Below are 14524 nucleotides of genomic sequence, written 5' to 3'. Positions count from 1 at the left end.
AACCTCTTCCACTATGTTCCTATGGTAACAACGCGAGTGTGTGTGCGTGTCTGCGAGATGAGTGATTGTCTGTGTTTGTGTGTGTTCATTATGGTTGTGTGGCTTATTTTTACATAATGAATCAATTACCGAGGCTGTGGGGCGAGCTCATTTGCATAATCACGGGAGAGAGAAAAAGAGATTTTTACCGAACATCTTCTCCACACATCACAAGCTCGGATCCGTGTTTCCCTGGGAGAAGGCGAGGCCCTGTGTGTGTGTGTGTGTGTGTGTGTGTGTGTGTGTGTGTGTGTGTGTGTGTGTGTGTGTGTGTGTGTGTGTGTGTGTGTAATGGGACGTCCAACTGACATCATTTGTCTGCCAATCTGAACCCTGCTTGCCAAAACCCAGCCTCCATAATAGCTCCAGTGAGCAGGACTCTATTCTCTGTCTGTTTTTCTATTTTCTCTCATTTCACCATATTGGAGAAAGTGTCATAGCGCCCCCTACTGCCCGATGTTGGTCCCTGTAGAAATTGGAAAATGTATAACAAAGGCAAAGCAAAGAATGTAAAAATATTCAAGCCGTAAAGCGTCAATAAAGACTTAAGATGCAATTCTGTAATACAATATGTTGAAGGGAGACACTACAGGCGAATAGGATACATGAAACCTCCCCAGTTGATTAGATTAGTGCAAATCATTTCTGTATTACAAGTTTTAATTTAAAAAAACACAATCAACCACAACAAATAATTAAAGATGCAAAACGTACCATTATCACAAAAATGTTGGTCAATTTTAATTAGACAAATATTAAAGTTAATAAAATAAACTTTATATTAAGAGTATTTCCCACATTTATTTCTGCATTAAATACATAATTAATGCCTCAAAATGATAAAAATATGTATGGATTGTCAACTCTAATTGTTAATAAGAAGCATGTCTATCGTTATTGAGACGTGCGGAGGTTTATTAAGATGTGTCCGTACTGCTGTGAGAGCATGCTTTGTATTACACTTCATTTTAAAAGGCCTAATTATCAACCCACGCTAAACAAAAGGAAATCATTTGAACATTTAACTGGGTTATAGAGGCAGGAATGTCATAGATAGTGTTATTAACTCGTATAACTCTCATTAGTAGCCAGGGTAATAAAAAAACATGTTTTTGTGGAACAGAGTAATCAAAAATGTGCTGATAATGCCTAACTTTAAGTTGATTTCAGACGCTGTGTTCTGTGGATGCAAATTGCAGAACAATGCTGCCACCCTGTGGTCATTGTATAGAACTGCAGTCATGTATTTCTCCTCCATGTAAATCTTCTTAGAGGGTCTTTGGGTTCAGTCTTTCCTCCACCTTTTGACAGAACCGGTGACTAGAAGAAGAGAAGCCAATGACTTTAACACAAGAGTCCTCTATCATGTATAAAACATTAACGAACACGACATCCACATCTTTGCAGATTTCTATCAGTTTCTGTTTATCCTTCTTGTCGTAGTCGATCTGATGAACCCTCAACAGTGTCCTCCACATCTCCACTAGACCTTTGAGGCTTCGTAACGCAGCCTGCAGCCGTGAGACCGTGGAAGATGGCCTCTCGGTTAAAACTAACCTTACGAGGTCGGCGCCTTCGCTCCGAACGGACACATCAACGCCTCGGGAGCATTTGTCGAACTCCTCTTTGTCAAATGTTTCGATGTAATTGAATATGTAGGAGTCCACCCAGATGCACGTATCGTCCTGATCCTCGAGACCGACTGCAGACACATTTCCCGTGTCCTCAGTGTTACTCTTGGAGGACTTTGAGACATGTTTGCGTCTGGTTTGGATCTTAGTCGTCGTGGCAGGGCTCTTCTGATCTGATTCCTGCAGACTTTCGGTCTGACTCTCTCCTCTGATCTCAGAGGATGAAACCCTTTCTGGTCCGCCGCGGTTATCTGAAATATCGTCTACCCCCGACTGTTTAGGAGATATTTCCATCTCCAGGCCGATTAAGGAAGGTCTACTCCTTGAGTTGTGCACTGGTCTGGGGTCGGTCTCTGTTCTGTTTTCTGTGGGCATTTCGAGCCGGTCTCTCTCACGGGACGCGCTTCGCCTCGAGGAATGAGTTTTAGAATGCAGGCGTTGTGTTTCCTCACCTGTGGCGTGCAGTGGAGGCGATAAGAAGTTAGCACTTCCTGGTCCCAGCTTAGCTATAGCCCCGTGGCGGCTTACAGAGCTGTGAGGAGACGTGACCCTGGGATTAGGGGCAGTTTCTTTGAGTTTGACGGCGGCCGTTTGGCCTGTGGAGTTAAGTCTTTCCGCCCGGAGGAGGAGGTCCTGTCTCAGGGCTCGGACGGCGCTGAAAGGCCCTTCGACGGTGGCTTTTCTCCGCTCTGGTGAAGGTTGGAAACGTATCGACCTGTGAGCTGACCGCAGACTCCGAATCAGCGACGACGGATCTCTGCCGAACACGGAGAGATCAACTGTAGCGCTGGAGACGTAGAAAAACACCTGCAGCAAAAGAGCACGTGAATATCTTATATATCATAGGAGAAAACGAACCACGATGCATGTGAGAATAAAGTGACGCTTACATCTGTGGAGAAGGGGAACACAGTGAGCAGGTATTCTTCTGGAAACTCATCGTCCGCCATGATCTGCTGCTCCTTTCCCACCGCCCTGTTTGCATCTGCCGAGAGAAGTGACTGATATGTTCTAGTGCTCATGAAGCCATTCAGAAGTGACACACCACCTCCTCATTATCTCCGTTCTGATGCTGACACAGTGCTGTGATCAAACCACTGGCATGTATCAACGCAGCACTTCCTGTAGATACATGATTGATATACCTCACCTCTGTACACACTGTATTATAAGTGGTTCCCATGGGAACCAATTAAAGCATTAAATAGGAGATACATTCAGAAATGACTGCACATGGTTTAATGCATTTAAATATCTAGTCACCGCTTATGATTTACAGCCAGTCATAACTGAATAAATGTGAATTTAGCAGCTTAGAAAATCCCTGCAGGCGTGTCCAGAAATACTGTCACGTGTGTGTGGTAACATATTCAATCTGTCACATGCCTTTCAAAATCACTTCGTATTTCTGGATACAGGTACTGTTTACTATGATGGACTGTTTATACACCCTAAAATATGTTTGCATTACTGCATTGAAGTGAAGAAAACACCGATATATATGATTAGTGATAGTTGTATGTTTATGTTGTACAACTAGAGGAAATATGTCGCTTCCTGTCACTACCTTTGAGTAGTAAACACGATCTTTATTAGGATTCAGATGTTGATGTTGTTATACCTTCAGTACAGCCGAATGGTTATTACTGAAGTCACACACACACACACACACACACACACACACACACACACACACACACACACACACACACACACACACACACACACACACACACACACACACACACACACACACACACACACACACACACACACACACACACACACACACACACACACAGAGTTAGTAGCTTGTGTGTAGAAGAGGTTGATTTACCTTCAGCTTTGTCAAAAGTGACCAAAGCCACCCCCTGCATGTTGGTGGGTAACTTGACGACCTGCACGTCTCCTCCACGGCTCTTTCTGCAGCTCTGGAAGTGGATTGTTAGCTTGTCTATCATCCTGCTCACGGGCAGCACTTCGGGCACACCGGACACCACCACGGTCCTCTTTTCCTCCCGGGAATCTGTCTCCATTTCGGCTGCAGACATGAAGCGCAGCTAGCATCTCAGCTAGCATCTCAGCTAACTGCTAAGGCGCGTTGTCCCTCCACTGTAAACCCCGAGCTGTTGCTATGAACACACTCACAGCGACATGGAGGGTTTGCTTTCACTTTCACTCTGCTTTAGCATAGCAGCTGTCCACTAGGGCTCACTGTTGCTCTACGTTACATACAGTATACACATGGTTAATTTCGGCATCTCTGCAAAGCCCGTAGTTGCCTCATGTTGATATTATTCTTCCTCTCACACTATAGGAACAACTAGCAACAAGGACACGGTTAAATACACTATTAAGTGTACCACATAGTGTACTACAATGTCACTTGTTTTATAAACACTGCTTATTTATATTCCCTGAATGTGTGTATTTTATTATTTCATACCCTACGTGGATGCCTTTTTATCTACTAGTGTGTTATTTGCCTTTATATATGCTGCTATCTTGCGGTAACTATGTACATGTCTCCTCTGTGGGGCCAATGCAGCCCTTCTGATTCCTGATATAGTACTGTCTGGTTTTTGCTCACCTTTAAACTTAGGAAAAAGTTATGTAAACACGTGTGGTGCAAACATTTATTAGAGTCAAACCAAAAAAAAGAGGAAAAAAGCCACACCAGACACAGCGACCTCATGATTCACACAAACAAAATCCCAAACTAAAAAGAAGAAGCCAAGTCGAACGACACACTCGTTTGCATTTTTCTTGTGCATATAAACATTTTAATTAAATATAAAAGAAAGTGGCCTGGTCGAGTGCAACAAACAGGAACGATGGGGTCGATAAAAGAAAGAAATCCAGGCCCAGTCCGATAGCAATTAAATCTCCATCTCGCTCATCACTTCAGTGCAAATCCAACATTCACTGTGTATAAAAGTGACTGCAAATCATTCAGGTAGTATATCTATTATTCAGTGTTTCGTATTGTCCGGGCGGCTGCGTGTTATCGGTGGGAGCATGTTGAACAAGAACTGGCTCCTGCGGATACACGCTTCTCAGTTTCAGTGGCTAGAAAACAGATGAAGGAATTATTGATGTGTTAAATAAAATATGACGCTTGCTTTGATATGGATACATGGCAGGGGAACCCCGACGTCACGTGGCGAGTGGGCACACACATATGACTGAACCAGAAACAGTTATGATCACCATGAGCTCGATATGATGCATACACCTGCTTTTTAAAAACAAAGCTCTCCAAACACTTTCGAACAGCAAACTAGAATTTTTGTAAGTAGAGACGGTCATCGGACGCATTTCAAAAAACTAAATAAAAAAAGGGAACATTCATTCTTCAAAACATTAGCTTTTGATTTGGACAGAGTCTGTGAACTCCAGACTGAGGCAGCAGAGGCAGGTGGTTTCCGACGGGCGTTCCTTCCGCGCTCCTTCGACGCACCGGGAGTTGTAGCAGCTATGAGTTCGCCGAGTTAGAGTCACAGCGCTCCACCTTGTGTCCGGTGCTAGTCCTGTGGTGGAGCGTGCGGCTCGGGGCGGAGCATCTGGAGGGGAGCATGGCGAAGATGGAGTATGATGAGGCCAGGTGAGCGTCCCTGGCGGTGTTTCGCTGGATCAACCGGCCCCCTTTGCAGAGGTCTGCCAGGAGGTGGTGTGACTCTGTACGGCTGGTCCCCTCCGGAGGACCCGTCACTTCCAGCATCTGACTGCTCACTGCAGACAAACAGACAGCGCCGTGAGCAGGCGGGAACAACAACAACGGCCAGAGGAATCACGGCTGTACCATCGGGAGGCTTCGATAACATGCGGCTGTCAGGGAAGAGCTGTGGGCTGAAGGTCGGTGGAACAAGTCACTCAGATGTTTTTACTTCGTCTTAAAAAGAATGCTGTTTTGTTGCGAGAACTTTCCACTGCTTTCAATTCAACGCCAACGTTTCTTTTTATGTCTTTTAATGGTATCGGTATTCTGTGTGAGATGAATTAACTTGTTGCGATACAAATAAAGATTATTATTATTATTAATTATCAAACTATTCCGATAATCGATGAAGTCATTTTTCAATGCTGTGAAATATAGATATTCCCTCTCCGTGTTATTACGATGAATATCTTTGGATTCTGGACCGATGAAACCAGACCTCGCCCTGGACAATCGAACAAAATGTGAGGGACATTAATCATTATTTTCTGACCTTAAATCTAGAAAGAAAAACCTGCATATTAAGCGACATTTTTTATTGCAGTTCTACATTTAATGCACAAAACAAAACTGCTTGTTGATTGCACTTGTGATATGATTGACTGAAGCGCCTGAATAATGAAAACTGTTACGCTGTATTTGAAATAATCAGCACATTTCTGTCGGCACAACACCGCCGGGGCCGCAGGTTGCACTGCCAGGTGTGAGATCTGCCCCGTCTGTGATTTATTCTGCTTACACTCACTAACGCACACACTTCTCCTCCTCAGTGCGGAAAGCAGATTCTGACAAGAACCTGATTTTATTACTTACTTTCCCTTTTCTCTTTAAAACACCGTGTTTTAGCGGCACTTTCTGTGTCCAGGTCAAATCCAGGTCAGAACGTCGAGTACACTTAAAATGGCTGCCGTTAAATGGAGGTTCACGAAACTAATGCCTCCCTCTGGACTTCCTATTACCTGCTTCACCTACACTGAGATCTGAAGACAGAGGTTTTCTGCTGGCCTTCCTCCCATGAGCGCTTCGCCAAACCCCCAGTGGACCCTGAGGAGAAAGAAGGTCATCAGCTCACCTGAGAAGCCATTTTTTAAGATTTAATACAGAGGATGGACTCCAGAAAATGGTAATGATGTTATTGCAAGTGTGTGTGTGTGTGTGTGTGTGTGTGTGTGTGTGTGTGTGTGTGTGTGTGTGTGTGTGTGTGTGTGTGTGTCTGACCTGGTGTTTGGCCACCATGTGGGCGGTGTGGATCAGCGGAGGTCTGATGGAGGGTGTGTACTGCAGAGGTTGGCCCAGTAGAGAGTAGTGTGCTTCACCTTCAGACAAAACACAACAAGGTATCGATAAAAAGTGGATTTTCAGATCCGTAGAAACAAGAAACTTTAAATTGATTTGGACTGGAGACTCAATCCTGAGCGTACTAGAGGACATTTACCAATTATAACATCTCAAATAACCTCCTAACTAACAGACAATAGAAGCAAATGAGCCAAAGACATAACAGCCAATCAGAAATGACCTAATACTCCACGATAAATGCATCGCAATGCTAAATAGGTGAAAGGGTGTGAGGAGGTCGAGTATAAGTGAGCAAAGGTTAATTGACTTAACATAAAATACATTTCTGTTTGCTTAAGTAAAGTATTCTTTGCACGACAGTTTCTCTCCACATCTCTGCGCCCTCGGGATTGAGGCAGGAATAGGTTTAGATTGTCCCGCAATGTCTTTACGTCTGCGCGACTACTGACCTTGTCCACTGTGGCAGAAGGCTGTAGGGAGCGGCGGGGGGTGGTGCGGGTGGTGGGCCATGACAGGGATGGAGGAAATGCCTGATGGGAGGCCCTTGACGCTGGGCGGGTGGCCTGGCGAGGGCGTGAGGGCCCGCGATAAGGGCCGGCTGCTCTACACAGAACACACCGGAAGGAGGAAGAAGAGGGACGAACAAAAAACACTTTCATTCAAAAAAAGCAACCACCGCGATCCCTCTCGAAGCCGTTGCTTTAATGTACCGTCGCCTCCGCATTAGTCCCCTTAATGTACCATTACGCCCTAATGCGGAGGACTATTCCCTCCTCGTTTTCAGGTTACGCCGACTTCATTTGCTGAGCCTATTACGGCGACATTTAACCCGCCTGGAGCGCAGGAGGCGTCACTGTCAAAGTCGCACAACTAAACTCAATTGGCTTTCAAATTGCTTTCTTGTAACTTTCTGACACGCACTGCATTGCTCTGTGTGGAGAACATCGCTCGAGCAGATGTAGAATTTAATTCGACATTGTTTGGGACAAGTCAAAAGCTCTGGACCAATAAAAAGGAGATTAGAAATCCACAGCCATTTTTCAGTTTGAAATTCAAAGGCTTTATCGCCCTATGCTCAAAGACACGGAGTAGACATGGCCTGAGCTCCGTCAACAAAGCAACGTATATCATGAAATACAAAAATAAAAGTATTGCAAGAAAGTAAATAGAATATGATATGTACAAGAACCGAATAAGAAATTAAATAATGTACATTAAGACACGTTTATTGCAGGAAGAGAGGGGTTTGATTATCTTCGTACAAAATGTCTTTTTATGCAACACAACTTGGGATCAATAAAGTACGTCTCATCTTATCTTTGCACACGGGCAGCGTTTGTACCTGGGTGTTTTCCGGCGGCGGCAGGAGTTCTGCAGGTCTGCGGCTGCGCTGGTGCTCCGGGTGTTTGTGGCTGGTGGGCTTCCTCTGACACGGGGAGGGGGCTCTTTGCTGCTGGCAGGAGGGCGCCGTCATTTGCAGCATCACCATGCCGCCACCGGGGGCCGCGGGTAACAACCCTGCACAGAGAAAACGGAAAGACGCCAGCTGTGAGCCGAAACTGCAGCAAATATCCGACAGCCTGACACGATCAAGACCCTCCCCCGACCCGGTTCAGATCGGCTGACTCACTGTATGCTACATGTTCCTTTTGCACCGCCTTAAACCTTCCCTTCCAATATTTTATGACTTGTAAGGTGTCCTTTGGCGCCTCTAAATATTAATTATTATTATTTATTAATAAGGCCATACATGGAAAGGACATGGGAACAACTGCCTTCTTTTTATATATACCTTCAGTTTACACATCTGGATATTAATTTACTGCTGTGCTGTCTTTTCAATTTTCTTGATATAATCTATTTATTTTTTGCATTTATTTGGATTTCTTGGACCTAATTTATTTATTTATAATACATTTATTATTTTATTGCATGTGTGGAGAATGTGTTTTGCGATAAGTGGAACAACAGGGGTACATATTGGTGTCATGCTCATCTTGATGGCACTTTTGTTCAGCTGCACACCTCGTCAGTGAGAACGCGGCGAAGCAATTAGGTTCCGAGTGCCTGGATTTTAAGGGCACGTCCGCGGGGGCAGTAACATCCCATCCCCTCTGCAATGATCACATTATCTTATGGCGCTTGACTTCAGCAATCAAGCGCTTTCAGAAGCTCCATCAATCCCACACCCTCGTGTAATTAATTCCCGTTTACATAAAGCTCACATCAGGTGGAACCCGTAGTGTAACCCTGGCACGTCCGACACCCGTGTTGATTTATGAATTATCGCCCAGCAACAGTATCAACGGCTTCTTGGACTTCATCTGCAGATTATTTCTGGACCGAGCCAATTAAAAATGTTTACTGGTGACGCTGGAGGTGAGACCTTTATCCGACCTCATTACCGACGGGCGGGAAGCGACGGCTTCCTCCGACGCTCGCACATAATAATCAGGCATGAATAATAAAGGTCATTAGTGAGGAGACTGCCCGCCTTGCCTCTGGACAGCAAGAGCCCTCGGAAAGGCCATGAGTTATTATTTAGGGATTCATTGCTTAAAACGTACTCGTTGTTTATGTTAATTCACTTAGTGGTAGTTTTATCTGTCTCCGTTAAACCGAGCCCAATATGTCACAATTTCTTTACTGCATTGAAGCGTGAATCTGTTGTGGATAGTTTACGATGATCCTGTCGTGAAACAGTTCTAATTTAAAACCATCATTAGGAAATAAGACAACGTTTACCTATATTAGATTCACTTTAATCGTCCCCCCCGCACCAAACATCGTTCAGACGGCGTTGTTGTCGATGTTTGTGCAGAGGTAGACCAACCGGCTGTTTAACCTCCGGGGGGAAAGAAGGTGGACGTGCAAATCACTTTCACTTATCCAACCCCCCGGGGGGCCGTCGGCACCACGCCTCACTGTTTTCTCATTTAAAAGATCCAGAGTGTAAATCGAATCTGAAGCACACAAGTGAACCCTGGGAAGATGATTCCATTACGAGGCGCGGGTCGGAGGGATCTCCAGAGCGGCTGATGTCAGGGAGGGGATATTCTGCGTGCGATCCGATGGTGGAGCTTTCTCCGAGCTTACCTGCGTACTGTTGGCCCGGGTGCTGCTGGGAAACGCAGGGCGACGAGGCCTGAGGAAACTGAAGCTGCTCCATCATCTGTGCCGGCAGGAAGCTCACCGTGGAGCTGAGAAACACACAGGGTTTCACAACAGGAAACAAGGTCAATTAAGACTTATTTTAATAGTACAGAGAATGCATTTTAATATGTTTTAAGCTTCTAACTGGCAAGGTGATCAGAGTGGGGGCCTTAATGCCCATCCCAGCATTTTTCTTTCACTATTTTACAACGCTTAGAAGTCATTATAGCTTCTGAAATGTGAAAATCTGAATACGCTTGGATTAGGGACGTGGTTAAAATCAACACATCTGGTGCAATGATTTAGTAATTGTCCTCCGATGCTGTAAAGATATTTGAGAGCATCCTGTTGGGCTCGGAGCGCCATTTTTATTTGACTACATTCTGACATTTTATAGAGAAAACAACAACTTTGTTAATTAAGACCATAATGGAAAGATTAATCGACCGTGAAATGAATTGTGACTTGCATAATTCTGAACACTATTTACCTAAAACCACGCGGTGAAAAAAGCATAAATGGATTAACCTTTCCCATTAAAGAAAGCTTCTAAAATAAGTCGATACGCCGTTTGAAGTCTAAATGTTGACACATCTGTCAGCAGAAGTGCGTCTGGCGCTCCAGGCTGAGGGAAGGAGTGAGCGCTCACACCTAAGTGATTAGTAAATCCCCTCTAAACCGGTAGACGTAAATCTGCGGGAGCTCGGAGATCTTAGCGCTGCAGCTGGGGGTATTAAAGTTGAAATGTGACTTTGAGTCCGTGTGCAAAGCAGGCGTGTTGCTCGGTAAGCATCTCGCCGGCAGCTGCTGGAGAAACAGGCTGCAGGCGGACAGCCGGGCCTCGTGGGAAAGCACCGAGCCAGCAGCATAAATCACTTCCTCCGACTGCCCTACTAAAGCAGCCTCATTTCACAGCTGGGCCATGAGAGACTGACCTCTCCTCTCAAGTGTGTGTGTGTGTTGTTCCTCTGCAGGTGATGACTACGAACATGGCTGCCTCGTGTCTGGTGTTCGTTACGGTCCCAGTAGTGCTCTGCTCACCACTATCCAGATTGATTGGGTCCGTGGAGGAGGTGGGAACTAATTACACGTTGCTTTCTGTGAACTAGTTCTATCCATCAGCTCGTAATGCGAGCCGAAGCACGGAGCGCACACTGGGAAAACAGCTTTTTGAAAAGGGGCTTCACGCAGACGGGAAACACTGAAAGCATCGTGGCAATAACTACATGTCTTCGCCCACAGTGACCTTGGCTCGTCAGGCCTGTTGTGTCTATAAATAAGAGGCTCCTTCAGAGTGAGAAACGGCTTCGAGGACCTGCAGATGGCTTTCTGGGACAGAGCACATCCACGGGCGAGATAATAACTCCATCTGAAACCGATTAACGGCGCTTCAGCTATTACAACCCGTCGTTATAAAAGGGCGAACATAAATCTGAGCTTATTAGCAGCCACTTTTCCATCACCGTTTGATGAGATGCTGGTAAAACGCATGCTTTTCGACTGACATTTGAGAAATAATGCATCGTTTATCAGGACGACACGCTGGCGCCTCTGGTACCTCATGGTGGTGTGCTGGTTGGGGGGCAGCAGGCTGTAGCAGGGCTGCATGCCGGCGACCGCCACCCCCCCCTGCCCCGGCTGACAGGAAACAAAAACCGGCTGCTGGTACGACTGCTGCGGCATGGACACCTGCTGCGGGGACAGAATCAGCAGGTTAACCAGCAGATAAAACCAGAAGATAATGTAGAAGAAAGCCTCAACAACAATGGATTCATAGAAGATATGGATAGAAATAGAAAAACAAGGAATATAGAATCTCTTTCTCAAGTAATATTAATCTGACACGCATCATCCAAATACCTGATAAGACTGCATTGGAGGGTACTGGACCATCATGCCTTGCATCTGGTTGCCCATATTGCTTTGCTGGTTGCCAGTGAGCGCGAGGCTGGAGGTCGGCTGCATGCCCATTATGGTCTGGTAGCTGGACGCTGGGTTTGGCATCATGGCTTGGTGCACTGAGGCGAACATGAGAAAGAGACAACGCTGTGACCGAGAGACAAGAGACTCGAGATAGACATTAATATTCATGATTTCTAAGACTCGGTTATGAAGATTGAACAAGAAAACAGCTCGACATCCATAGATCTTTAAGGGTAACGAGTCGTCGGAAGAAGAAGAAGGGAAGCAGCAGCTGATTATAAGATTGTGGAGGTAAGCAGGCTCTGGGAATAAATGAGAAAGTCAATATATCTGATTTAGCCTGTGGTGGCCTCAACCGGCTGCCTGGAAACAACAACTTCCACTTCAGCGAGTTATTAGGTAAACAGAGAACGGGGACACATTTCTATAGCACTACTTAAAACCCCATTTAGAGGCGCCCGGGTTAAAGACATGACGCACAGAAGTCACACCGATCCGTCCATTTTCCAAACGGCCTGAAATGGCGGCGCTTATTCCTCGCCGGAGGGGGGACTCGGCCTCTTAAATGTCAAGGTGACAATAAGAGACATTTGAAAAAGACCGTCCCTTGTGACACGCACACATGCGCTAATCCAGCGGACAAAAGGAGAGGACGTCCTTTTGTGAAGGTGTCTCGACAGTCTGTCGCCCCGGGAGGAGAGTGCAGCGAGACAATGAGCGACTATTTTTATCCATCCTCATCTCCCACCTTCACTCACAAACAGAGCGTGAAACGACCCTAATATCAAACATTTTATTCCAGCAGGCGGCACACGAGGAAATTGGGGAATTGCCTCGCATCGGGAGAGTGTCGATGACAGTTCTGTGCACCTTGGGGGATTATGTGCGTTCGGGGGAGGCAAGCTGAGACCAATTATAAAAAGGAAGTTTGTGGCTCGCGCGCTTCATCTTTCATTCCTGCCGTCTGCTCGAAAGCGTGGTCATGGTGAGGAGCGAGAGGCTGCAAAAGAGACCGGTTCACTGTGAGATTCATAGAGGTCTCTCAGACAGCGTCCCGGCCCCGAATCCCGCCTCTCGGGCTCAACGCGGTTCCTCGATGCCGATAAATCCATTTTATACAGATCCTGCAGGGTTTACACCTGGCTGTGTGGCTTTAGCAAGTCAATATGAATATAACATCTCTTAGCCGCACCGTTATTTCCTTTATTACCTAAAGCTTACAGTACCGTACTTTTCGGACTATAAAGCGCACCTGCATATAAGCCGCCGCAGCTACATTGTCCGTCTGTCTTGCTCTCGTTCTGTCTCTCGGTTCCACTTTTACTTTGGCGCGCTACCTGTCTCACTCTTTTCCGGCCTCCAGCTTTTCCTGCTGGAGCCCGCCCCTTACAGGTGGCGGGCGCGGACCGGTCCTAGAGCCCATAGCGTTAAAGGTGGTTAATTTTACCTGTAAAATCCATAGATTTAGGAGGTTCCCTAGTGGCCGTTAGCTGTACAACAAAAATGGGGGGAAAAGTCGCGGCTTATAGTCCGAAAAGTACGGTATATAAGCGGAAGTCTGGTAACTACGAACCGATTCATTGACATTTCAGCTCTGTATGCCAGAACCACTTCTCTTTAACGTGACTTCCATTGAAGGTTTTCTTTCTGGCGATGCTAGTGAACTCTAGCAACAATCCTTTCCCATCAAGCTGCTTTCCCCACAGTGACCATGACTGGAGCGGCAGCCTGATGCAAGGGCGGGGAAACATGCACAGGTTTCCTCCGTCAGAGAATTCCCACTGATACTTATTTATTATGTGTGCACGCCATGCTACTATATCTCCACCTTCAGTATACATCTTTTTTTTCTTTAATTAATGCAGAAGCTGAAGGAACACGAGGCCCTGGCTGGAGTCATTTTTTTCCGTGCTGTTTCCCTGAGAAATAATTGCTGTCCTTTGCCTTTGTAGGTCAGCTTCATTTGTCCGCTGTCTATTCCCCGGGTCCCCAGCAGGGAAGCCACATTTGCAGCCTACAGATGACAGAATAGTGCCGCAGCCACTTACACAGATGTGTGTGTGTGTGTGTGTGTGTGTGTGTGTGTGTGTGTGTGTGTGTGTGTGTGTGTGTGTGTGTGTGTGTGTGTGTGTGTGTGTGTGTGTGTGAGAGCGAGCAGGAGCTAACAATCTCAACTCCTGCGGTGAAGGAAGGAAAAAGGGAGCAGAATAATCAAGTGGATGACTCCCGAGGAGACGGGTGAAAACAAAGGGAGAGAGATATGTCCTTCGGTAGTGCCGTCGGTCCGCTCGGCTCCCCGGTGAAGAAACATCCCAAAACAAATAGAAGCTGTCTGAGAGAAAGTGTATTGATATAGCTGCAAGGCTATCTTTGCTCTCGACGACACGGAGTCTAAATATTCAAGGCAAAATGTGTTGCTTCACTTCAGAGGCCGCAGACCTCGTTCATTGAAGCATCCTTTGATTCCTCTTTGATTCCCACCATGTAACTATTTCAAAGCCGCGTTTGAAGAGGCGTCGGTTCAGCACAGGAAACCGGAGGAGGTGAAGGATGTTTGTCGCACATTTGTTGGCATCAAGGTGCATTCGTCATAAAACACGACCTTGACTTGGATTCAGGGAGAACGCAAGTGTGGAATAAACTAAATGGGACCTTGTGAGCGTGTACCTCAGTGTGTGTGTGTGTGTGTGTGTGTGTGTTAAAATGAGTCCTTCTCACCAGGTCAGTCAGAACAGGAAGAAGTAATAATACATTTTATTTC

At 46.0% G+C, this 14524-nt stretch overlaps 2 protein-coding genes across 9 annotated transcripts in view; both read right to left on the bottom strand.

The window, feature by feature from the left end:
* Positions 1 to 698: 698 nt before the first annotated feature.
* Positions 699 to 3823, bottom strand: LOC117456992 (uncharacterized). Its single transcript, XM_034096869.2, has 3 exons — positions 3508 to 3823; positions 2561 to 2655; positions 699 to 2477 (listed from the first exon to the last, which is right to left on the bottom strand). Exons 1-3 carry the CDS (start codon positions 3719 to 3721, stop codon positions 1308 to 1310), a joined length of 1479 nt encoding a protein of 492 aa, XP_033952760.1. The 5' UTR covers positions 3722 to 3823; the 3' UTR covers positions 699 to 1307.
* Positions 3824 to 4298: 475 nt separating this feature from the next.
* Positions 4299 to 14524, bottom strand: part of LOC117460439 (R3H domain-containing protein 1-like) — a 44927-nt gene continuing 34701 nt past the window's right edge. For 5 of the 8 annotated variants that reach the window (XM_034101852.2, XM_071205582.1, XM_071205580.1 and 2 more), the window contains 8 exons: positions 11701 to 11858; positions 11399 to 11532; positions 9784 to 9887; positions 8030 to 8205; positions 7137 to 7290; positions 6607 to 6704; positions 6348 to 6432; positions 4299 to 5402 (listed from right to left, as the gene is read on the bottom strand). In XM_034101852.2, coding sequence (XP_033957743.1) covers positions 5146 to 5402; positions 6348 to 6432; positions 6607 to 6704; positions 7137 to 7290; positions 8030 to 8205; positions 9784 to 9887; positions 11399 to 11532; positions 11701 to 11858 — 1166 coding nt within the window. In that variant the 3' untranslated portion in view covers positions 4299 to 5145. Of the gene's footprint in view, positions 5403 to 6347; positions 6433 to 6606; positions 6705 to 7136; positions 7291 to 8029; positions 8206 to 9783; positions 9888 to 11398; positions 11533 to 11700; positions 11859 to 14524 lie in introns of those variants that run through there. The other 3 variants (XM_071205584.1, XM_071205590.1, XM_071205589.1) reach the window with 3 other exon arrangements.

The sequence above is a fragment of the Pseudochaenichthys georgianus genome, chromosome 2 (assembly GCF_902827115.2).
Source record: "Pseudochaenichthys georgianus chromosome 2, fPseGeo1.2, whole genome shotgun sequence".
NCBI classification, from domain to species: domain Eukaryota; kingdom Metazoa; phylum Chordata; class Actinopteri; order Perciformes; family Channichthyidae; genus Pseudochaenichthys; species Pseudochaenichthys georgianus.
The sequence above is the reverse complement of the archived record's forward strand: the minus strand, read 5'-3'. Positions and strand labels throughout refer to the sequence as shown.

Excerpts from the sequence above, each read along its gene's own strand:
- LOC117456992 (XM_034096869.2), bottom strand. The coding sequence starts at position 3,721 with ATGTCTGCAGCCGAAATGGAGACAGATTCCCGGGAGGAAAAGAGGACC. Across the intron at positions 2,656-3,507 it reads CACTTTTGACAAAGCTGAAG|ATGCAAACAGGGCGGTGGGA; the intron begins GTAAATCAACCT and ends TTCTCTCGGCAG. Across the intron at positions 2,478-2,560 it reads TGTTCCCCTTCTCCACAGAT|GTGTTTTTCTACGTCTCCAG; the intron begins GTAAGCGTCACT and ends CTTTTGCTGCAG.